Source organism: Coloeus monedula (assembly GCF_965178545.1).
Source record: "Coloeus monedula genome assembly, chromosome: 1".
NCBI classification, from domain to species: Eukaryota; Metazoa; Chordata; class Aves; order Passeriformes; family Corvidae; genus Coloeus; species Coloeus monedula.
The window spans coordinates 21,706,183-21,729,859 of NC_138781.1; the positions used below are offsets into that span (position 1 = coordinate 21,706,183).

The 23,677-nt window shown below is 36.8% G+C and overlaps 2 protein-coding genes across 3 annotated transcripts in view; one reads left to right on the plus strand and one right to left on the minus strand.

The window, feature by feature from the left end:
- Positions 1–6,790, plus strand: part of RUNDC3B (RUN domain containing 3B) — a gene marked incomplete at its 5' end in the record, with an annotated part of 48,539 nt that extends 41,749 nt beyond the window's left edge. The window contains 3 exons of one of the 2 annotated variants that reach the window (XM_082298896.1): positions 4,545–4,691; positions 5,060–5,175; positions 6,198–6,790. In XM_082298896.1, the coding sequence (XP_082155022.1) occupies positions 4,545–4,691; positions 5,060–5,175; positions 6,198–6,343 (409 nt within the window). In that variant the 3' untranslated portion in view covers positions 6,344–6,790. The remainder of the gene's footprint in view (positions 1–4,544; positions 4,692–5,059; positions 5,176–6,197) is intronic. The other variant, XM_082298897.1, reaches the window with a different exon arrangement.
- A 3,354-nt stretch (positions 6,791–10,144) lies between these two features.
- On the minus strand, positions 10,145–23,206 carry SLC25A40 (solute carrier family 25 member 40; the record flags this gene model as incomplete). The annotated part of the gene is given in 14 exon segments (XM_082296439.1): positions 10,145–10,260; positions 11,831–11,903; positions 13,434–13,526; positions 13,852–13,961; positions 15,648–15,690; positions 15,692–15,766; positions 15,770–15,822; positions 16,892–17,016; positions 18,650–18,693; positions 18,697–18,717; positions 19,252–19,358; positions 20,470–20,529; positions 22,612–22,730; positions 23,139–23,206. Coding segments are annotated over 14 exon segments (1,107 nt in total).
- Between the last annotated feature and the right edge of the window lie 471 nt (positions 23,207–23,677).

The following is a 23,677-nucleotide window of genomic DNA, read 5'->3' on the forward strand; positions in this document are numbered from 1 at the left end:
TATTTTTATAATGCTTGCAGAACTTGAAACCCTATATGAAGTTATTTTACAGAAGTGTTGGTTGGGGTAAGGACTGCTAAGGGTACAACTGTTTCCTTTCTGCAGGTTATAAAACAGCTACTGCTACTTTTTGCCAACATGATTATAAAGAGATGGAAATAATTGTAGACACAGAAGATACCAGTTAGTTGGATGAGAGAGGGGAAGTTCACTGACTCTCAGAAAATCAAGAATTTTTTCATACCTAGATTAGAGAATGTACCATAAATGAGCTTAACCCTCTTACATATTCTTCCTACACTGCACAAAACCTTCTGCACTCTGCAGTCCCACTGTGTTAATCCAGGATACCCTATTCAGCTGTATCTCACACACTGCTGGTCTTTCATCAAAAAAGTCATACAATCTCTTACTAAGATCCACTGTGTTCACCATGTACCAACTGCCTTCCTGAGATTATTACTTTTAGCCGCTGTTTTTATGTTCTTTTCCAGACTGATGAAAAATTAACAGGAGTTAACAGCTTGGTGTATATGCTTGTTTTCACTCAGATTTAATAGTACTTCCTTGGTTTTTAGCTTCTCTTTAGTAAATCCTATTGTCTCTCTTAGCCTCTTTTCTTTTTGGAGTGTCCTTGCTTTTACTCCTATATTAAACAGCTTAACATACTGTCCACATACTTACCTTGCATCATCCTTAAATCCTCACATATACAAAACCAATAGAACCATATTTCATTCAACTTTATTTAAAAGTAGAACTACATACTCATTGCACTCCTGGTGATGAGGAAAAGTCCTGCTTCGAACCCTGCAGCATCTCTGCCCAGAGCTGGCCAGCACTGGTTACACTGTTTGCATTCTGGGGAACGGTGCACTGGTGTAGAAATTCAGTATGCCTTGGATAAAATAGGTTGTTGTCCTTTGAGAGCTTTTAACCTCTAGAAAGTGTTTCTCTTCTCTGAACAAGAACAGGACAGCAATAGATAGTCTTGCACAGCTTTTTTTCACATTGAGTTTTGAAATTTGTATTTGCTTTTTTCCTTAAAACTTGATCATGTTTTCTTCCTTTTAAACTTCTTCTACAGTAAATGCTTTTGTATCCACCTCTTTTGCTGTTTTTGAATATTTGTAGCAGGATCATCTTGGTGATTAAGAGTGGTAGGATTCTGTATGCTGGGTAGACATGGCGTTTAGGGACATGGTTTAGTGGTGGACTTGGCAGTGGCAGGTTTATGGTTGGACTCAATGACCTTAAAGGTCTCTTCCAACCTAAATGCTTTCATGTTTCTGTGCAGTTTAATACTTCAACTCTTCCAATAAGTCTGGTTAAACAAAGGCAGTAGCAGTTTTTGTGTATCAAGAGAATTGCTCTCTGGAGGTAATGCCTTTGTAATGACTCTCTGCTGCAGTGGAATCTTATGACACTTGGAAAAATGTCTGCACAAGAGGAAAGAGCTAAATAATCTACAAAGCTGATAAAATAGGTGGTAACTAATAGCATTGGGTGTAAATATTTTGTCTAACTTTCTATCGTCTATATTACTGGTTTTTGATACAGTGCTTGGACTGACTTTATAGTTTCAAATCTATTTTTACATATTTTTAAAGATTCAAAATACAAGTTTTAAGGGGAGAATAGTTAGTTCTGTATCCTACTTGATGCCTGGTTTTCTTCCTGAGCATGCTGGAGTGGTTTAAAAAGTGATCTACCAAAACTATCTTTAAATGTTATGTTAAAATCCTTGGAGAAGTTTGGCGAGGCTTTGCTTCAGAATTTCTTTGTTCACACAGAAGGGGTGAAATTTCAGGTTAATATGGTATAAAGATTTGTGGAATATAGAAATATTAGATATATTTAATATAGAAACCTATGTCAAATGCAAAAATGCTTCTATTAGTAACTTGTCTGTAGATGTGTGTCTGTGATAGCCTACAGGGGTTGTCCAAATGGAAATTTGCATATACGTGCTACATGTGTGGATTTGCATTTAGGCACTGTGGGCATAGTTGTTCATATAAACTGTGTCCTGTTATGAAACTTCTGTGAAAACATTCAAGATGTCCTTCTGAATGAGGAGGTGATGTAATGTACCTGGCAAACCTTGTAAGAACTTGCTATCTCACTGTTTCAGTTTCCTCAAATCAACAAACCTGTAACAGCCCTGTGTAATGCTCAATGTTCCCCATGGGATTAAGGTTATTACATGGGGGAGTGAATACCATACAAGATATTTGAAATTATTGAGAGCTTTGAGTTACCAAAGTGGTTATTCCTGTAGATCTCTTAGAGAGGAGGGTGAGGGAGTGGATTCCTGGGTAGAAAAGTTGATTGTTTACTTGTATGAATGCTGAGGGAATTAGTAATCTTGAGAGAAGTTTCTTGAAACTAGTTTTAATCACGGTGGTGCTTCATCCCCTTCTTGTACAGTAAAACTCTGAATCTCCTCTGTCAACCTCAGCTGCTAAAAATTCCTTACTGAGCTTACTACTGTCCTACTTTGTTTTGTGGGAAATTTTGGCTCTTTGGGCACTGTTATGTGCCCTTACAGAGGTTCCTGTCTAAACCGTTCAGATACCACCAGAATAAAAACTGCACTGTAAAAATAGACCTGTTGACAATGTTATTGGAAAATTCATGTAAATGTATGTGTGCCATGAATAGTTATTTAATTTGCTGTGCAGTTTGGCATTTTGGATAGCAATATGGCATTTGGCTTTGAACTTCTGAGTACATTTGGTATGGAGATGAGTAAATTAGCTTTTGCTTCAGGCCAGAGATAGTCAAACTCATTGTAGAGCAACATTTTACTACTGTCTAGTACTTTGTGGATTGGAGAACTTAGAAAACTCAATTACAAAATGATAATACTTTTATTTCTAGTTATGCTACAGCAGTATAAGGGCAAATCAAAGGTTGCCTTGTACTATTGGAAAAAGGCTGGTCCTGTATTGGAGCCTAAAGAACTATGTACTTTCCTTATTTCTGTATGACTTTTGGTGATTTCCAGTACTGGCGTATTAGCTTCCTAATTTCCAGAATTTTAGAAAACTGGTTTGCTTCATTGGGAATACAAGGCAAAATAATTTGAGCATTTAAGATACTCAGTTTACAGTTTTTCTATCAGTTATAGACATAAGTTACTAGAAACTGTAAGGTGATAGAAAACAGAATAACTGTGTGTTACATTTTGCCTGAAAGCATACAGTGGAATTAACATGTCTGGTTTTTAGTTCATTCTGCAAAAGTATTGAAAGAGGAATGAGAGGGTGCTCCAAAAATTTTTTTTGCAAAAAAATTGGTGGTGAGGGAAGCACATCACATTCCCATAGTGGGCTTGCAAAATACTGGCTTGTTAATTACCATTATGCTGGCAGATAGAACCTTTTAAATGCAGTTGCTCTTCTTTATTGCTTTTGTAGAAGGATTCAAATTTTAACTTTTTTTTGGTTCATAAATATGCCTCAGTGCATTTCTAAGTTGCTTCCCCTAGGAAAAATGAACAGTTTAGGATGCTTTGTGGAAATTGCAATCTGTTGGTCACTTGAAGTAGAACATCTCGATGGTCACTAGTGGTGTTCTCCTAGGCTCAGTTTTGGGGTCAGACCTGTTTAACATCTTTATTGATGATCTGGACATAGAAATTGAGATCACCCTCAGTAAATTTGCAGATAACACCAAGTTGGGTGGGAGTGTTGATCTGCAGGAGGGTAGGAAGGCTCTGCATAGAGATCTGGACAGACTTGATCAGTGGGCTGAAGACAACTGCAAAAGGTTCAAGAAGGTGAAGTGCCAGGTCCTGCCCTTAGGTGACAACAACCCCCTGTAGTGCTACAGGCTGGGGGAGTAGGGGCTTGACAGCTGTTTGGGGGTGCTTGCTGACAGATGGTAAACATGAGCCAGGAGTGTGCCCAGGTGGCCAAGGTAGCCAATGGCATCTTGGCCTGTATCAAGAATAGTGTTGCTCACCCTGTACTCTGCACAGGTGAGGCTGCACCTCAAGTACTGTGTTCAGTTTTGGGCCCCTCACTCCAAAAAGGACATTGAAATGCTGGAGTGTGTCCAGAGAAGGGCAGCAAGGCTCATGAAGGGTCTAGAAACCACGTTCTGGGGGAGCTGAGTGTGTTTAGTCTGGAGGAGGCTCAGTAGGGACCTCATCGCTCTCTACAAGTACCCAAAAGTTTGTAGTGAGTGGTGGTCAGTCTCTTCTGCTGTGCCTGCAGTGACAGGACCCAAAGAAATGGCCTTAAGATGAGACAGGGGAGATTCAGATTAGATAGTAGAAAATTTTTTTCACTGTTCAGGTGATCAGGCATTGGAATAGGTTGCCCAGGGAGGTAATGGAGTCACCATTCCTGGAGGTGTTTAAGAGGATTTGGGTCTGGCACTGGGTGATGTGGTTTAGGAGTTACAATGGCAGTGCTGAGTGATGGTTGGACTGGATTATCTTGAAGGTCTCTTCCAACCACAGTGATTCTGTGATCATCTATGTCCTGGTTTTCCTTTATCTTAACTGCATTTAATAGACTCTTTTGTATTCACAGAACTGTGCTAAAGAATAATGACCTGAGGTCAAGACAAGAATTAACTACTCACCTCACCAATCAGTGGCCTTCCCCAGGAGCTCTGGATGTCAATGCTGTTGCCTTGGACACTCTACTCTATAGAAAGCACAATCAACAATGGGATGAGTAAGTTTAATATTTATTTTGATTCCCCCTTACAGGAACAGGGAGATGAAAATGACGTATTTCCCTCAGCATACTTTGGAACATATCCTATTGGAGTCACTTGTTACAATGTACAAGGATCAGCTGGTAATTAAAATCAGTTTCTCTTGCTTACCATAAAAATTTTCTTCCTTCAGATTAATTTTAAAAAAGGGCAGAAAAAGAAATCATTGCTTTAGGAAAGAACTGGCTTAGGAAATAAACAAAAATAGTGCTTAAGAGAAGAAAGATTAACTGCATAGGTTTTTAAAGAAAACTTTCTAAGGAGAGTTGAAGATAACTTGTTATAGCTTTAAATGTGTTGCTATCAAATATTACTTGCTTTGCAGGAAAAGTTTTCAAAGTCTGGACCAACTTTCAGCAGAAGTTAGTCTTTCTCAATCCTCTCTGGATCCAGGTCACTCACAAGATGGGAAGCAAGATGGAATTAATTTGTTAAATGAAGGTACAGAGCCAGTCTAATGTCTTCCTTTAATTTTGTTCTTCGTAGCTCTGAACTTCAGTCCCTGTGAGACGAATTTTCAGTGTGAAGAAAATATGCATTGAAAAACATGATTTTCATTATGTTATATGACTTGTTTCACTTTCCCTAAGGACTTTGATTTGAAGAAGTTTGGATTTATGACGATACCCACCCCACTCCTCTGTATTTAAAGCTAAACTTCAAATATGTTGCACATCTCTTCCTTCTCCATCACAGAACCAGTCAGCTCCACTACAAGGAGGCTCTTCTGAGAGCTTTCTGCTATAACAAACTCTGTGTTTGATTTTTTGTTTGTTTTAAAATAATGATTAAAGGCACTGGATTTGCAACTACCACTGTCATTCTTACATCTGGCATCTAGCATTTATATGTGGAGATGCAGCCTGACAGTGTTTCCATTAAATAGAGAGAGGAACGTGATATGAACTGTGTATATAAATGTAATATAAGCACATAGCCCCTTTCAAACCTGTATGCTTATCAAAGCTTAGCTGCTCCATCTTGTGGGCAATTGTGAAAAGCAGGAAAATGTTGGAAGATTTGTGAAATAGTAGTATTTTGGGTATAGAATATAAATTGTTATAAAAGAACCCTTTTTGTATCTCATCAATTCTAAGCTTTAAATAGATTTGCCAATACAGAACCTTAGTGTTACAGAATAGGTAAAATTCCTTTTTTTTTTTTAAATATCAAGGATGAAGAATTTTGAGGTTGTTTTTTTAATTGTAAGCAGTATTAAAATCTAATTTAATTCAAGACTGATTTCAGCCCAGCCTGTAGGGATCTCTCTACCACCTGGATAGGGAAGGTGTGGTGTCAGTTGTGTCTTCCCAATCACATTTATGAAACATGCCTGTGCTGAAGCATAGCATGGAATTTGTAGTAGTGTAGATTAAACAGCTTTTTCTGTTCTCTCATTTTTTTGTGGTCAACTAATCTTGTGCTGCAAAAATTATTAGCTTAATTTTTACTTTTCTTAACAGGAAAGGAAGACACTCCATCATTGCTTGGTCTTTGTGGCTCTCTTACATCAGTAGCAAGCTATAAGTCTCTCACAAGTCTGAAATCAAGTGAATACCTTGCAAGTCCCACGACAGAAATGACAAGTCCAGGCTTAACACCATCTTGAGATACACACAAGGAAGAGCTTTTTGTTGTATGCATTTGATTTATGTTCCATAAAACAACTTGCAGTGAAGACTGCTAGTTCTGAGTTAAATAATAAGCTGCTTTATTTATTCTTTTCATGATTACCTTTATAATTCACTAATTTGGTCATTTTTCATTTGCTTCTTCTTTCCCCCAGAGGACTTTTCAGATTTTCTATTTTGGTCTGGAATTATTTAAATCTCTTGGTCAGGTACAGAATGTATAATCTGATGTTTATTACTGATTTTTAAAATGAAACAGTTGGAAATCAGTCCTATACTTAAATGCCATCAGCTTTGTTTCTCCTTGCACTAGCCTGGACCTGCTCTAGCCACTGTACTCTGCAGTGCTTTAAATATTTATCAGCTCCTGGAGAACAGACAGGGAATTCTTAACACCAGTCTTTGTAGGCAAATAAATACCTAAAAATCCAGCTTTTCATCTGTGTATGTTGCGTAGGACCTCAAATAGCATATTTAACCTATCAACAGCGTTTCTCAAATTTACTCAGTGTTAGGTTTTGCATTCCTGTTAAGATCATGGCACTTAGGAGATGTCCCAGTCACACTGAAGAATCACACTGAAACACAAACTCTTGAAGCTGCATGTGAATAACAAATGTAACTTGATCATATAAATCAAGCATAAATAGTGATTCGTAAATGGTGAGCAAACTCACTAAATGCTTTTAAGTGGCCTGGGCTACAGATAATCTAACATCATACAAGAAATTTCCTGCTGAAAAGATGGGGGCTCTGGATGATGGGGGTAAGCATCTTGTAAAGTTTGGATTCTGTGTTTATTGGCAAGATCCCAAGGAAGGTGAAAAAGGGGAAACAATGTAATGACTGTATTTGTGTGTTAAAGACTTTTCTCATCCCTGTAGGAGTGCAATAGGTATTCTTTTTGCTTAGGTAATACAGCAGAACTCTAAGTCAGTTTTCTCAAATTACTTGCCACTGATTTAAATTACTGATAGGAGGAAAAAAAAAAGGGAGTAATTTTTTAAATGTAACTAACTTTCCAGATTACCCTACAGTTTCAAAGTTTGCAAAATAATTTTTGAATTGCAAACTATATTCTTAATTCTTTGTAAGATACAATGGATCCTTTATCTATGAATTTTGCTAATCAAGGTAATGCTTATCAGTATGATTAGTAACTTTTTAAACAAAAGCAAAATGCATGTAAGTACGTTGTATTTATAAGTGCTAGGGAAAATGCTTTTTTGTGCCAAAGAAGTTTCATAAATTGTTTACATGAGTAGCTGCAATACAAGACAGATTTTTAATTATTGCTTACTCCTCGGTGTTTACAGTATGTCACTACACTCTGTACAGGTTTGGTTGATTTACCTCTTGTGATGGTACCTTGGCGCAACTGCTTTAAACTGGTCATCATAGGGTGGGCTTGAAAGAAAGAGGATTCATTCTTACCTTTACTGAAACTACAAGAAATATTTAGTCTTTTTAAGTATGAGGCTATGCATTTCTGGAACTCAAGGTACTGTTGGATTTAGGTGGAGAATAAAAATCAATCTCAACTCTCTAGTCCATGCTGCTGGAGGTCACTACATCCATGGCAGGGTACACAACCACTGATGCTATTTTAATACAGAATTTTAAAGCAGTTTAACAAAACCACCAGGTCTTTCAAGCCCTCAATATCCACCCAGTTAATTCTCTGTAATAAACTTTGACCATTAAATCTTTTCGTACACCGCCAGAATGTCCATTACTTCATGGAACTTTTTTTGTTATCACATGAAGCACCTGTCTCTTGAGTAACATTATTAAATATAAATTTGTAAACTAGAGATGCATTTTTACTACAAATAAAATGAGGGAATCCAGATTCCACAAGTTAACATTCTGCATCAATGTACAGTGATTTAATCAGTCTTGCTTGCTGTTAAACACTTGTCACACCACATCAGTGTTTTGGAGGGGGCAGTAATCATGATCTTCAGTCATGTTCACTGATGGCTCTTTTCTTAGAGCTACATGTGTCGTTTAGCTGAAGTCTTTTATGTAGTCTGACACGTGTTTCTGGGTGTCATTTTGTGCATGGGCAATCAGTCGTGCATCTTTCTCAGTTCTAAACATTAATAATTTTTAAAAAAAGAATTTTAAACCGCCAAAACTGTATGTTTTGTTGCCTTGATGTTCCATAAATGTTGCATGTAAATTAAAAATTTTGTATCATCACCAGTTACATGCTGTTGTCTCTGTTTTAATCAGACAGGATAAAAGAAGACCATTCAGTCAATTACAATATTACTGAGTTTATAGAAAATACTTTTCTTGCACAATGGGGAGACTGGTTTTCTTGCTCTGTAGCATTCAGTGTCATACAATGTCTGATGCTACTATTTTCTTTTAGGCCTTATTTTGTAAATTTACATTCAAAAGTCACAGTGGAAGAACAGTGTTAAGCATCTCCTCTGCCTCTGGCAGCACCTCTTGCCAGCACCATGGTATCTAACATGGTAGCTAATGTCTTTACAAGAAGAGCATTTTTCAGTGTGTGAGGAATTTACACCATGGACTGAACTCCATTTCTTGGGTAAAGCACACCCATATGTCAGTGTCTTAATGATATGACTACTGAGTTGCTTTTCTATCAGCACACCCCTCATAAAAATACACAAAAGATAGAATTCAACAACTGTATTGAAAACGCATGAAAGGAGGGAGGTAGTGAGGGTAGTTTAAAAATGATTTAAAAATCATACAGAGGCAGCTCTGATTTAGTAATTTGAGTGCCTACAGGCAAGTGCAGAGCGGCAGCTGTTCCTACCAGGAGCGCAGCACGCTGAGGCAGAGGGGGGCTGTGCCTATGGCAGCAACCTCAACATGCTCTTCCCTTCAGAGGGACACAGGGCAGAGTCAAACTACCATGGAACCACCGCTCTTTATGCCAGACAACTTGGCCTTCCAAGACAGGTGATCCCACATGAAGCGTGCATGGCCTGGCCCTGCCCTGGAGCGCCGTGACAGTGGCAGCTTCCACCTCCCAGAAACATGCGAGGGAGTGTTCCTGCAGAGCACCCATACAGGCCTTTGGCTCCAATGTCCATGTGTGCTTTAATTTCTTCAAGTATTACCTTAACCAAAAAGCCCCTGGTGTCCCTATCAGTGTATTCCCCATGCTCTCTCCGTGTCTAATGAGCGTAAGTATTTTTCCAGTTTTACAGAATTTTTCATTTAAAATAAATCCAAGAAGCTTTTATAATATGCACTTATACAAAACACAGAGCTGCAAACAACAAACATGTACAGAATGAAACATACCAAGCAGCAAGAATAAATATTTATTGAATTCACCCTGTATCAACCTCCTTATTGAGAAATAAATACATCTTACAACTGGAAACCCAAAACATTTTTAAACATCATTTTAAAACCCAACAAAAATGCTAAATCATGACTGAAAATTTAACACAGGGGCAGTCATTATTCTTCATTGCTATGTCCAGCCTCAATTTTTTTTCTTCTCCTCCTTTCTTTTTTCTTTCGTTCTTCCTTCCTTTCTTTTTTCTCTCTAGCTGGAAGAGAAGTCACAAAATCTTCAATGATAGTTTAAGGGTGATGTGTATTTTCTTAGTCTTAATAAAAAGAGTGAATTAATCCTTTGTGAAACAGTTAAAAACGAAGCTTTATTTAGTTACCAAATATAAGGGCAGAAATTCACTGGGAATCCTAAAAAACATCTTCACAGATTTAAATTTGGCACAACTTCCATCATATGCTTTGACTCCATACAATTAGATGAAGGAGAATTAAGGATGTTGATTCATTTTTTCATTCAAATGAGAAAAGAAAGACTTTCCATATTCGTATGTGCTGATCATTATGGCACAAGCAGGAGCAACTTTAATCAGACGTGGAATAATACCTGCCCAGAAGAGAAAGGGAAGTATTCACTATTATTTGTTTTCAGACCCAAGTGCTGCAGTACAATTGTTGATCACAATATATTGATACCATAGTGTATCAGTTTAGAACTGCCCACATACCTCAAAACACTGAATTTACTGGCTGTGGTATTACCAGTGTAATAACCTTATGCCCTCACCTCTGACATCTTGTGTGGTCTGCCTGCCCCAAGTCCACTGTTTCTCTGTCCCTTCTGACTCCATGGAGCTGGAGCACCTGGACCTGCAGAGCTCCTGTGCTCCAGCATAGAAGAGGTGCCATCTACTCAAATGAAGAATCCTGGTCACATGTATAAATAATAGAATTTAAGTGTTAAATATCTCCCATTACAGTCAACTGTGATCCTGTCAGCAGAGGTTAGAAAGTAATTCAGTTTAGAGGAAGGGAAATAAGGCTGCATCCCCCTTGTCTGCACACAGCCAGCCCTCTACTTCCACTTGAAATGCAAAGACATCTGCAGAGAGTCAGCGCAGATGACACACGACCTATGGAAAACTTGTGTTGCTTTGGAACAGCAGCAAGAAGCCAGGCAGACCAACTCCAGTCACCTCAGCTACGTGTGGCCAACAGTACTGAGCTAGTGGCTGATCAAGAGAGTATCTCTGAACTCTGCTACCCATCTGTCAAGACCTCAGTGTAAGTGTTCTAATCTATTAACTGAATTCAATATCAGTAATACTGATCTGTTGTGGTGTCTTGCATTCTGTTAGCATCAGTGCTCTGAAATATGCAAATCCTGTTACCCAGCTACACCATCACTGTACAGTGGGTAAAGCAGTTTAATCTCTTCCAGCAAACACAAGTCTTGCAAGGCTTAACCAACTGCAGCCATCCACACGAGGGCCCCCAATGAACCCATGCAGTGTGGTGAAGACTGGTAAGTATCCTGGGTTTGGAATATCTCTTGCAGATGGTCATGTAAGTATGAACTTCTATAGGCTTTTATCTCAATATCATTTTAATCTCAATATCTTGTCATTCCCTCCTCAGGCTGCCAGAGTCATGCAGGAGAGGGCCAGTGTTTTCCCTTGTCTTCCTCTGATCACCAACATACCTATAGAAGCTTTTCCTTGATATCCCTGGCCAGATTTATTTATTCCCTAACCTGATCCCTGTCTGCTTGGACCATTTCTCTGTGACAGATTACCTGTCCTTGCTTCCACCCTCTGCCAGCTTCCTTATTGTGTTTGAGTTTGTCCAGGAGCTCTTTCTCCAGACAGGCCTCCTTGAGTTTTCACCTGACTTTCTCTTTGCTGGGATACATTGTTCCTGAGCCTGGAGGAGGTGATTCTTGAATGTTAACCAGCTTGTTCGAGGCCCTCTTCCCTCCAGGGCTTTATCCCATGGTACTCTACCAAGAGGATTCCTGGAGAGCCCAAGGTCTGCATGTCTGTTGCTTTATGTATGCAAACTACTGCATAACTGACAGTGTTCACAGAAATGGAAATATTATATAATTTATGGATGTTAACATCTATAATTAAGAACTCTCTAGTCTGAATTTTTTTTAGAGATAGGAAAAAATTTACCAGCATATAATCCAGTAATCCCATTTCTAGCGAGAATTTTCCTCATAACTGCCCAGGTTGATGTACTGTCCCTCTGTGGAACTCAATACAGTACGACAGTGAATTAGGCAATCCATACAATGCCACAGAATAGTATTTTTAGAAATCAGAGACAGCCACAGGTGTAATTGTTAGGCTTAACTCCTTTTTTGTTAATTTTATCCATTTTATTTATACAGTATGTTAAAATAATACAGTATGCAAATACACAAGTTGAAACAGCATGACATGGAAAAGACCGTAGTAACACCTAGAGTGAGATATATGAACAGCTACAATAGTCCTCACTAGATTGCTGATACAGTTGAAAAAAGTCAAAGCTGTTTTATAGAATACATTCATCAAGAATATCCCACAGCACTTGGAAGGTGGGATTAAAATAAAATATTTTTGCAGTCACAGAGGGTCAAAATGTAGATGCATAGTCAGTGCTCAACTCTAGCAGTAACTGGATTTGGAAAGAATTAAACTGGTACAAATTAAAGATTACCATAATAAAATTTTAATTATATATATTATTCTGGTTAATATTAACCTAATAAATACATGACAGACGTGTTTCAAAGTGGTGTTAGTAAGGAATTCTTAAATTCATCAGCACAGGAGAAGAATTGAAACACAGTAACTATATTTAAAGCTCTTTTTATATTTGTTCTGCAATCAAATATTAATACATTTTTTCAAGAATTACACTAGGAAGAAAAAAAATTACCTGAGAGAATGAAACCTCATGCCAAAAAGTGAGCACTTATTTTCTAAGCAGAAACTGTTTGGATACTCAGCCTTTTTAATGATGTGTATTCTTAAAGCCATGATATAACATTTATTTAAGTTAATGAAAGTCCTTCACTGGTCCACATTCCAAGCAATGGAGAAAAAAAAAAGTTATTATATAGGACTTCAACTTGTATAAAACAAGAGTCAGCTCTACTGACCAGAACAAAACAGAAACTTCCTCTTTTATCTTTTGAGGATGTTGGGACATTCATTAATATGCCCTCAAAAATATTTTTTTAAAATCACATGAAGGTAAAAAATACACAACCTGAGCACAATACTTTCTAGTCTGCAGGAGCTAGTGACAGTAAATGTTTTTTTGAAGACTTTTCCACTAGATCACTGTTTACCTGAATGTTTGCTAAGAAGTTAATTTTTGGCCTATTTAAATATAACTTATTTCAATCATAGAATAGTTTGGGTCCAAAGGGACCTTTACTGGTCATCTAATCCAACCTCCCTGCAATAAGCAGGGACATCTCAAATTTGCAATTGGTCTGCCTAAATGTAATAGCTTTGGATTTTTCTTTCCATTTTATACCACCTTATTAAGCTAAATTGTACTGAACTTACACCTTTTCCCTCTTCCATGCCATTAATGAAATATGCTATTCTCCTAGGAGATAAAAAAATTTCACTTGATACAATTTGGAGAAGAAAAAATGCCTGAGTAATAAAATGTTTACATATACTTTAGAAGTGACAAATATTTAAAATTCCTACCAAAAGGCATACCCAAACACTAAGGTTTATTTTTTGAAACACTATAGGGTTTTTTTATTCTTACCAGCAACTTACTTTTTAAGGTCTCACTCTCCCAAAGTTGTGTCTGCCTATGTGTTTTCATTACATCAAATGGCTGAGTTATGACAGCTGCAATCTATCAGGAAATCAGTTTTAATGTTAGTGCACAAACAATTAAATTTTAACCCTAAAATTTTTAAATTTTTAAATTAAAGTGCACACATGATTTAAAACTAGATTTGATATTCCAAGCACATGATATTTTTAAGTCTTTTATGTCGGAACACTGTATTTATTTGGATTTATTTAGTCAGGTTGAATGCCACACCACAGGTGTTTAAAGTACAAGTACCCCAAAATACACAATATTTCTGAAAGAATCATCTAAAATCATGCTTCTTTTAAATAGTTTATTAGTTCTAATAATAAAGAGTAGTACTAGAAATGAAATTATTACTTACAGAGCCAGATGCTGCTCCTGAAGTAAAAGAAATAAAAAATGTAGGTTCATTTGCACCAACTTCCTTGCACATCATCTTCTTGAAACGTTCATAATTATACCAATACAATGCTATGATGACAAATAAACTTGCATTACCACAGATTTGTATGTCAAATAGAAAAATTCTTATATCACGTCCAGATGTAAGAATTCTACTGTGGCAAAAGAAGCAAACAGAAACAAGAGCTGAGAGCATAATAAGTGTCCTATGTGATAACCCATGGACAGGTTGCCCTGTTCCCTTTGTTCTCCATATCCCAAATTTCTTCATATGATACAAATTAGCCTAGTCATTTTGTCATTCCCTCATGTAACCCCTACCTTAATACAATCTAACCCAAGCACTATAAAGCTCATGTTCAATTTAACATCAATCAAAATGTAGGCTTTTAATTACTCGCTATGTTTTCAGGCACATTTCACGTTTCATAGATCTCACTAATTCGATAAAAACACACTTCATACAAAATTAAATGTTGCTCAGGACTGCCTCATACTTTTCTGAGGCACAGTATAAAACTTCATTCTGAGAGAACCAAAAAATATGATTTTGCTCTCTGGAATTATTCATAGGGGAATGCCTCTGTGGGGACTGTCAAAGGCAAGTCCAGCAAACAACTTTTAGGAATAACATCTGTTTCTGTGACCGTCTGCTGAACTAAACTGCACAATATAATATTTTTCCGCTTTCTAACTAAAACTCCAAACTATATACTACTGGGCTGAATTATGGAGTAGCCTCAAGGCAGTTGATTGACTAAATACTGCAAATGACAGCTCCATATCCTGACTACGCCTCATTCATCACTGAGTTCTGGAGTTTGTGCCAGCAGAAAAATTTCACAGCATTTTCTTGCCATGAAGACACAGCACACATGCCTAGCCTCCAACATTTTGCAAAAGTAAAAGTAGGCAGTATCTTAGAAGGCATTCTCAGGATTTGAGGAAAACCAACTATTGAAATGTACAGAGAGAGCAGGTCAAATACTTCAAGGGTTCTCTGACTCCAGAAACAGGTTTGGATAAGAATTTTTCCAAGAATACGTTTGAAGAATTTTTCTGGGCCAACATAAAGTGTTCAAAGATGTTATTCCTGATACTACCCCAGTGACAGAAACTGCTTCAACGACAATTGATGGCTGATGATCCAAAAATGCTCTGACAGAAACAGGCCTTAAAGGGACAGGGGCTTTCAGGTCCTTTAGCACTCTCCGCTGTAACATCTGTCCCAGTGATCTTAAGGGATCGCCCTAGGACTAGTTATGCTTTGAATCAGACTTGTCATCTTCTAGGTTTTCAGCTTTACAGCTTTGCTAAAGAGCCTTTTGGAGCAGTTATACAAACTATTCCATCTTGATTTAAAAAAAAATCTTGAAGACCCTACTGTGTCACTCTCGTACATTTTCAAAATTATGTAACAGCATGTTTATCAGAAAATAGCCACTATTCCTATCACAGAGAAAATTTCCAACTGAAAGACTGAAAGTCTTCAAAAACAAAGTCACTGTGTAAGCTAAAGATGAGAAGAAAGAGTCTAACTACAGAGAAAGGGAATGTAACCATGAACCGTATCTGGTATTCACAAACAAAATGGGGTCAAAAAAATCACATCCTCAGAGAATTTATAAATGAAAACACTCAAAAGAGAAAAAATAAATCTCAGTCATTCCTAAAGCTAACCATTAAAATTACCTAAAAGCACAGAAAAAGAATATAAAAACATAAGCAAAAACCTGCACAGAAAATAAACCCTACCTGAGAAAGGTTCATCTCTCAGAACAGTAGAAGTCCAGCCCCCCCCACAGGGACAACCATCCATCTGCAGCCACTTTGGTGCTGACACACAGGTACAGCTGCTTGTAGGACAGCTTGTGTTACTGCATTCGAGTTCTGATCAGCTCCAGGGGACTCACCACAGTAGCAGAACTGACTGCAAAGGAGAGAAGCATGGCTTTAAAAAAAAAAAAAAAATCAGTATTTAATAGTACAATTTCTTGAACATTCAAGTCATGTCTCACCTTACTTTATACATCTGGTTCTTTTCAACTCTCCCATTTTCCTTGAACTGATTCCCAAAAGAAATTTCCTTTCCAGATAAAAAACCCATACTTATTCACAGTACCTACACTTTATTGTTTAGGGTTTTTTTTTCATTGCTAGCACACTGTAATCAATGCAACATGTTGAGAATCCTCATTTTCAGATTTAACACATAAATAGCCTGAAAATTTCAAGTACTTATACTCATTAATTTTCACTAGTTGCCATTTTAAACTGTAATTAAAGAATGTGATCTTGATGTTTAAGGCTTTTTTTTTTGTTAAGGACAAGAATTGTGGTTACAGATTTAAGCTTTTATTGATTTCTAAGCATCTTTGCCATTCCTATTTTAAACTGTCAAGAATGATTAGTAGGCAATCTGTATCTGATAAAGTAACTCCTGCAGCTTGTACAAGTCAGTGAATCATCATTCAGTAACAAGCTACCACCACACATCTAACGGACATTAAAAATTTTACTAGATCTAAGAATTCTTCTTCCGTTGCTGGGAAAAAGTTTTACACATGAATTTAAAATCTGGAACAGCCTAATAAGAAAAATGTGCTAAACCACCACAAAATAACAATTCTTTTTCCACTAGTCTTCCAGTGCCACCATGGCTGTCACAGGTAGAACATGGAGCTGCATCACAAGACCCTTCTAAGAAAGCCCTAAAATATATTATCTGAGTTAATTCTACAAAAATAGATGAGGAAAAGGATAAACAAAAGCAAGAAAATATATGAATTCCATCCACATCATACAGCAGTAAAACCAGTACAAGTCCAATTTTCACCTTCCTTATAAATTACCTATGTACCTTCCATTATAGAAAATAACATTTATTATTAGATTCATGGCAGCATATTTACTTTTATTTAAAGTCAACAAAACAAACCCAAGAAAACAGCATACAAGTATTATATTCCAGTTTTCTCTTTTAACAGAGGACAACTTACATCTGCTTAAGGAACCTGCAATAACTGGAATGTGCTCATCATGCTTTCCTGGTCTATTTTTCAAAGCTTCACACAGCTGGTCATAGCAGGTAAAGTAGATTGCTGTGGTAGGAACTGCCATTATTCTAAAATATAAGAGAGGAAATTTAAATTAATACAAGGAAAGCAGGAGAATAAAGTCAACTGTCTTGTATGGATATTTTACTTATATTAAAAAAAAAGTTAAATATCCAGCTGTGTACAATGGATTAATAATAATAATAAAAAAGCACGAATCCCATGGCTTTAATTCAGTGCTTCTAGTTCAGAATTTCAAACCCACACATTTCCCAGGTTTTCATTTCATTAGGGAAAACTGTAAGTAAAATGATGGTAGATTATCTCAGTTAAAATTTATTTCATACCAGTTCCAGAACTATTTTGATATAGAATGGGAATTGAAAGATCTGAATATGAAGAACCCAAACAAAATATTACAGAAGTACTACTAACCTTAACTTTTATTTATGTTACAATTGGGTATTATGCTCTTGATCTTAATCAACAGCCATGATACTCACTACTTGAGAGACAATGTGGTATGCATAAACAGAAGCTTTTTCCATACCAGCACAGTACAGACTATAGTAACAACAGATAGATTTAATAATCATTCAGTGTAGGGGTAAAGCACCACATCTTACTATAAAATGGCAATTACACTTCTGTGTTATGTCTGTACCAATATAGCATGTACCACCATTACCAAAATACACTGAGGACTGTCATGCTTGGAAAACCAACATGCCCTAGTTTAGATCTTCTCTTAAAAACTGTGTGACACTCTCCAGGAAAGAAGTTAGTTATCTGCTGGAGAACAGTACACATGTTTTGTAAAAACTGTATTAACTGAAACAGTTCAGTCAGGTCCTGAGGGTTTATATTTTGAAATTGCCACATACTGGAGGGTAAATAACAAAGCTGAGCTCCACCATGCTTCGCTTTTTTTGTGCCTCTACACTGAGCACTGTGTGCAAATCAAAAGCGTACCCAGTGCTTCCCACTGGGCACTTCCCACTTTGTGCCTTACAAGTTTAATATACATCTTAGATTTGACAACTTTCTTGGTTTAGGGGGGAGAACATAATTATAGAGGTCTTAATTTCTATCTGTACCAGGTTAATATGAATAAAAAGATAAAACAGTTTGAGGCTGTTAAGCCTAAAGAGAAGACCAGGAGGAGATCTGACTGCAATGTTTAAATATGTCAACTGCTCTTGTAGAGAGAAAATGAATTATCTGTTTTTCCAGATAGAATAAACCCCCAAAGTTCTTTGAAATAAAGAAGATGATTACAAAAAGTAAGTGAGGGTAATGAGGTGCAACACCAGAGTGTCTGGAAACAGCTGTGCTGCTGATAGCAAGTCATTAGTAACAAGACACAACAGCAAGTATGTGTCAAAGTCTGGCATTCTCCAGGGATCAGGTCTGATCCTGTGATTCAATGATGCTATCAAAGGAATGGTTATAGTAGGGAAAAAAAAAAAAAAGAATGAGAAGTCTATTGATCCTGCTTAACTACTGAGAATAGATCATAAAATCTGGCAAAAAATGTACTGTCCCTAGACATTTCTGATCAAACTGATTACTCTGTAAATTCAGAATTGACCAAATTTTAAAAGTAACTTAAGAATAAGCATAATAATTTGTCAAAAATAATTAAGTAACTTTTTAAACAGTAACTTACAGCATGTTACCAAAAAAACCCATCCAACTTACAGTGTTGGGGGAAGCCCACTCCACAGTGACTTAATTCCCTCTATTCAAATAATTTTCACAAATGCATCCTAAAAATATAACCAGGCAAAGAGCAATAATTAGGTACAAACTTTTGTAGTTAGTAATATATTTTAGCTGGCAGAACATAAAATTAATGTCTTTAAAAGTATGTTTCTAAAATGGCTTATCATTGTAAGATCCCAATTTTGTAACTGCTTACACAAGCTATCACACTTAATCACACAAATAGTTCCACTGAGCTGAACAGAATAATTTATGTGACTAAAATTAAGAATTTCCTTCCATCTTTAAAAAGCCAAAGTAGTAAGTGTTTATCAGTGACTGACAGCCCTATGAATAACTATTTTCAGAACTAATATGGCATTGCAGCAACTTGTAGAAACTTCCCCAAAATAATCCACTAAAATGTTTTTCAATACATAGCAAAGTTTCTAGGCATGAAATATCATCAATCAGCAGTGTAACCACATGAAGAGCCTCTCAAATGATAACAGATTCCAGTAGAACCCGAAAAAAACTGAAAACTTTTCAGTATGCTACTTAAAAATGTACAGTTTTATATACATGTAAAATGTTCTTACCCATGTCCCTTTGAAATACCCAGGTTTTTTATACCAGGCTTTGCTTTCCCCATTTTCACAAACACATATACGATCCATAAGGCCATTGGAGTATACAAAACACTTTCCTAATAAAATGGTATATAAGAATATAGTTAATGCTTATAAGATGGTTTTTTTATGCAGCAATTTCAAATTGGATATAATGGCAACACAGAGGGGCAAAATAATCTCGGTAAGTCAGTGATGACAAATTAGATCAAAAGAAAGAAGGTAAAATGTTCCATTCAGACTGCTAGACTAAATGGAACTGCCTTCACAAGGCTCCAAGAGATATGTTTAGGTTATACTACCATCTGCTGAAAGGTAAAACTAACACAAGACCTGAACATCACTATTGTATGTAACTGTGAACATCTTTCAGACTTCTAAATTTTTATTACGTGACCTCAGCATCCACTTCAAGTGGAGGTATTATATCGTAGACTGGACTGTATTTATACTAGATCATCCCCTCTACTTGTTTTTAATTTCTTCTACATCATGTACTTTCAACCTGTTTGATAAAATATTATTGCCATTACAAAAACATACTTTGAGCTTCACATTTGCAGACTTCTGAAGGCTTTAGAACTTAATAAAATGAGGACAGAAGGCACAAGTAGTTTTCCTAATTTAATTTGCAAGTGTGACTGCAAATACTCACCTCCACATTCAACACGCAAAACCAGTCATCTTTTTTCCTTTTAAATCTCATTTACTAAGTACAAGTAAATAGTAGGAACCATTAGCACATTTTGAGAGCACAATATCTTCATCTATTTAGAACCCATATGGCAAGTGACTTGGTAAGACCTCTCCATTTCAAAAATCCCTGGATTCTGGAGGAGATGAACTTTGATATAGCATCCTGACCACATAAACACTCTGATGAAATATTTATTAATTTAGTAACAGCTTTTTATTGTTTAACTCAACTCAGTATTAGCTGTACCTTCTGCCATAATGAAAATATTAAGACAGAAAAAAAGCACGTTTTAAATGGTATGGATGTATGGGATTTTTTTCTACTGTGTCTGTTTACTATATACTGGTGTGTTGCTTTCCCCCCCTCCCCCCCACACTTACACTGGAGAAACAAACTCAAACATTCTGCACAACATTATGAGAACTATCAGCTAAATACAAGAGCAAAAAGCAAACTGTGTCCCCCATTACACTACACATTTGTTTGTTTACCTTTATCGAAGGGATTGCTTTGGGCTTGCAGTCGAGTTTTGATAACATCAAGAGGAGTTACTAAAATGAAACAGAAGTCATTTAGAAACACCCTAGATGTGCTGAAAATGTTGACGCTTACAGATGCCTTATCATGAACTTCTACTATCTTTTTTTTGTTTCCAGAGGGGAAAAGAAAAAACTAACAGTTTTTACAATGTTATCAGGCAGAGAGTAAAGGGATGTTAGCAGACAGAGACAATGTTATCAGAGACAAAGGAGAACTACAAACCCTGTATGGTTTGCAAGACATCAAATCTATCTTTTCTAATTTACTAACAGTTGCACAGGCATCAAATATTAGAGATACACAAAGCTCATCCAAAAACCACTGTGTCATGTTGTCTGAAATTGCTAAAACTTGTTATATTACGTTCTGCTGCTAACCTTTTATAAGTTGCATACCACAAGGCATATGAAATCAAATTTTGGCCTCCAGGATATAAAATAGCACAGCACTCTTCATGTGTTTGTTCTTTTTCAATAAACTGATCATAATACAATATTCAGAAGAAAAATGTTAAATTTTTGCTGCATGTAGCCAATATCTAAAACGCTGGGGTTCTTGAAAAGTAAATGAAGGTTTAGTGAACATTTCAGTACTTCCACTCCAGCCCTTACAACTATCACAGGCCGAGACATGCTGAACACTGCAATGGCTGAGCAGCTGGACCACCTTCCTCTGATTATATTGGCTGAGGGCTCAATTCAGTTGCCTGCATACAAGCAGCTGATGCCATCTGAGTCTCTCAGGTATCCAAAATACCTACGGAGTTGACAGAAATGACACAAGACCTACAACCTTACTTACCAAGTGTCAGCTAGTCTAAAATCACTCTGGTCCATGTCTTGCTGAAGACACTCCTATGCACAGGCAATACAGTCACACCTTAGCTCTCTAGTGCTACCTCTCACTTGACTAACAGGTTGTTATGTTGAATATTTGGCTCACACTTCAGTATCTAAATGTAGGGATCTAAATGTGACTCCTGAAGTTCAACTAAATTGCTTAAAATTAAGCATCTAGTAGCATTTCAGCGACTCACACATATTCTAGCTCATTGCAGGCTGGCACTTCAGCCAGGAGCCAGTCTCCTATACCTCTCTTGACCACCACCACCTGTACTAGAATTGTGAGTATGTACACATAATTGAAATCCATCTCGGGAATCCCACAGGTCTGATGTACAGGGCACATAATGCAACAGAAAAAAAAAAAGACTGTGAATTTGACAGGTTTCTGGTAAGATCGTATTTTGTAAACATTTGGAGATTTTGTGGGGGGAAATTGTGCTTAGAAAATTGCACATTTCCCTGCAGCTTAATCCACATTAAAATCAAAGTCACAACCAAAGACTATCTTAAAACGAGAAGTAACAGAAGCACAAAGTATGAGCTAATGAGCTTGGAGAATTCCATGAGACATGAAGCGCTGAATGTAACCAACCAATGCCTCCTTAGGTACACATGGGGAAGGAGGTCCTGAGTGATGTGACTAAACGTGAAGCACAAGATTAATTCCATCTACCATCCAGAAATTTAATAGAGTAACAAAAATGTATCCTTAAAAGCAGTTTTTAGGGAAAGAAAGAAAAAACCCAAACCCAGCAATAAGTCTTTGACAGGGTAAGACATCAGAGCAGAATAATTATTACTAATGTGGTAACATTGAAGGGGATGCCTCACAGGGACCAGCCGTGCAGGAGTTGCATGTTGTACTGAAAAACAGACGTTTATCTAAAATATTTTCTAAGCAGCAGGAAATATGGAAATTAATTTTTATTAATAATTTTGTTTCTTCTCAACAGAAAGAAGAAACTTCTCAACAGAAAGAATGAGTAACTACACCAAATGGAAAAAAAGAAACGGAAATTAAAAGTTAGTCAATATTATTCTTATTTTCAGAAATGGTTAGAGATTATCAGGGACAGAAAAGATTTCAATTAACCATGCTTTTTAAAAGACAAACTGAGAAAACTATCAAAAAATATCTTTGTTGAACACATTAGTGGAAATATACATAAGCAGACATCATGCCGTCAAACTGAAGAGTAATCACTTTGTAAAGATTCTCTCTGTGGCCAGCTTCACAGTTTGCCTTACCAAAAAATGATGTAATTATAGCTCCACAACAAGAGGCTATTGCTTGCTGAACAATGGTTAGTTTTTGTACGCTGATATCGCTCATTTCAGCCATGGCTTTATCCCTGGAGAACAAAAACCTGTTAAGGAACAAAAAACCATATTGTAAAACTATGCTCAAAATTTGCCTAAAAAAGTCAAGGGAAATATATTTTAAATTTTCATTACTAAGTTATGTAGAAGCAGCAATATTACTTTCTTACTTATATACAAGCATCTCAGTATTTTTTGAGATTATTTGAGAGTATCTGAGCCATATTTGGCAAGTAAGTTTTCTAAAGACAATAAACCTTCAAAATCCTTCTTACATTAATTACAACATTTGTATGTTCTTGCAAACCACATTAAATATTTAACACGTATTACCTTTAACTGGAATAAAGTGTTAACAAACGTGCAAATAATCCTTACAAAGATAAATTCCCAGCCTGCAGCCCATAAACTGAAGCACTGCAGAATAATTCATGCAGCCCTGCTCTTGCTCCCACCTCTCCTGAAAGAACCCAGAAAGGTCTCCTGGCTGATCCAACAGCCTGCTAGTAATGACTGTGTACATGTTACATGTTCCTCGTGTAATAGACAGGGACCAACTAGTAATAATACTACTATCAAATGTTAATTCCTTGAACAAATCCTGCTGTACAGCTGCATAGGTATGGTCACAGCAATTTAGGAATGCACCCAGAGTAACTGCAGCTAGCCAGGACAGACGAAGAGAATAAAAATAAAAATATTTCAGAAAATAGAAACACCAAATAGAGGTGTCTATTTGCAGCCCTAACTTTGTTAGTGACATTGATCTAAGCTCTTCATGGGCTCCACAATAATGTTTTGTTATTTTCACTACGTTTCAATTTAGATAGAAAAGATTAAGTTGCACAAACCAACTCTGGCCTCTCAGGTGCTAACAACTGCAACGGTGGGCGGGGATATTGTCTATTTTTCATTTATCTTTAACTTCAAAGCGGACCGCTGCCCAGAATTGCGTACATACCCATTTATCAGCACCGCCCGCCGGAGGCAAAGG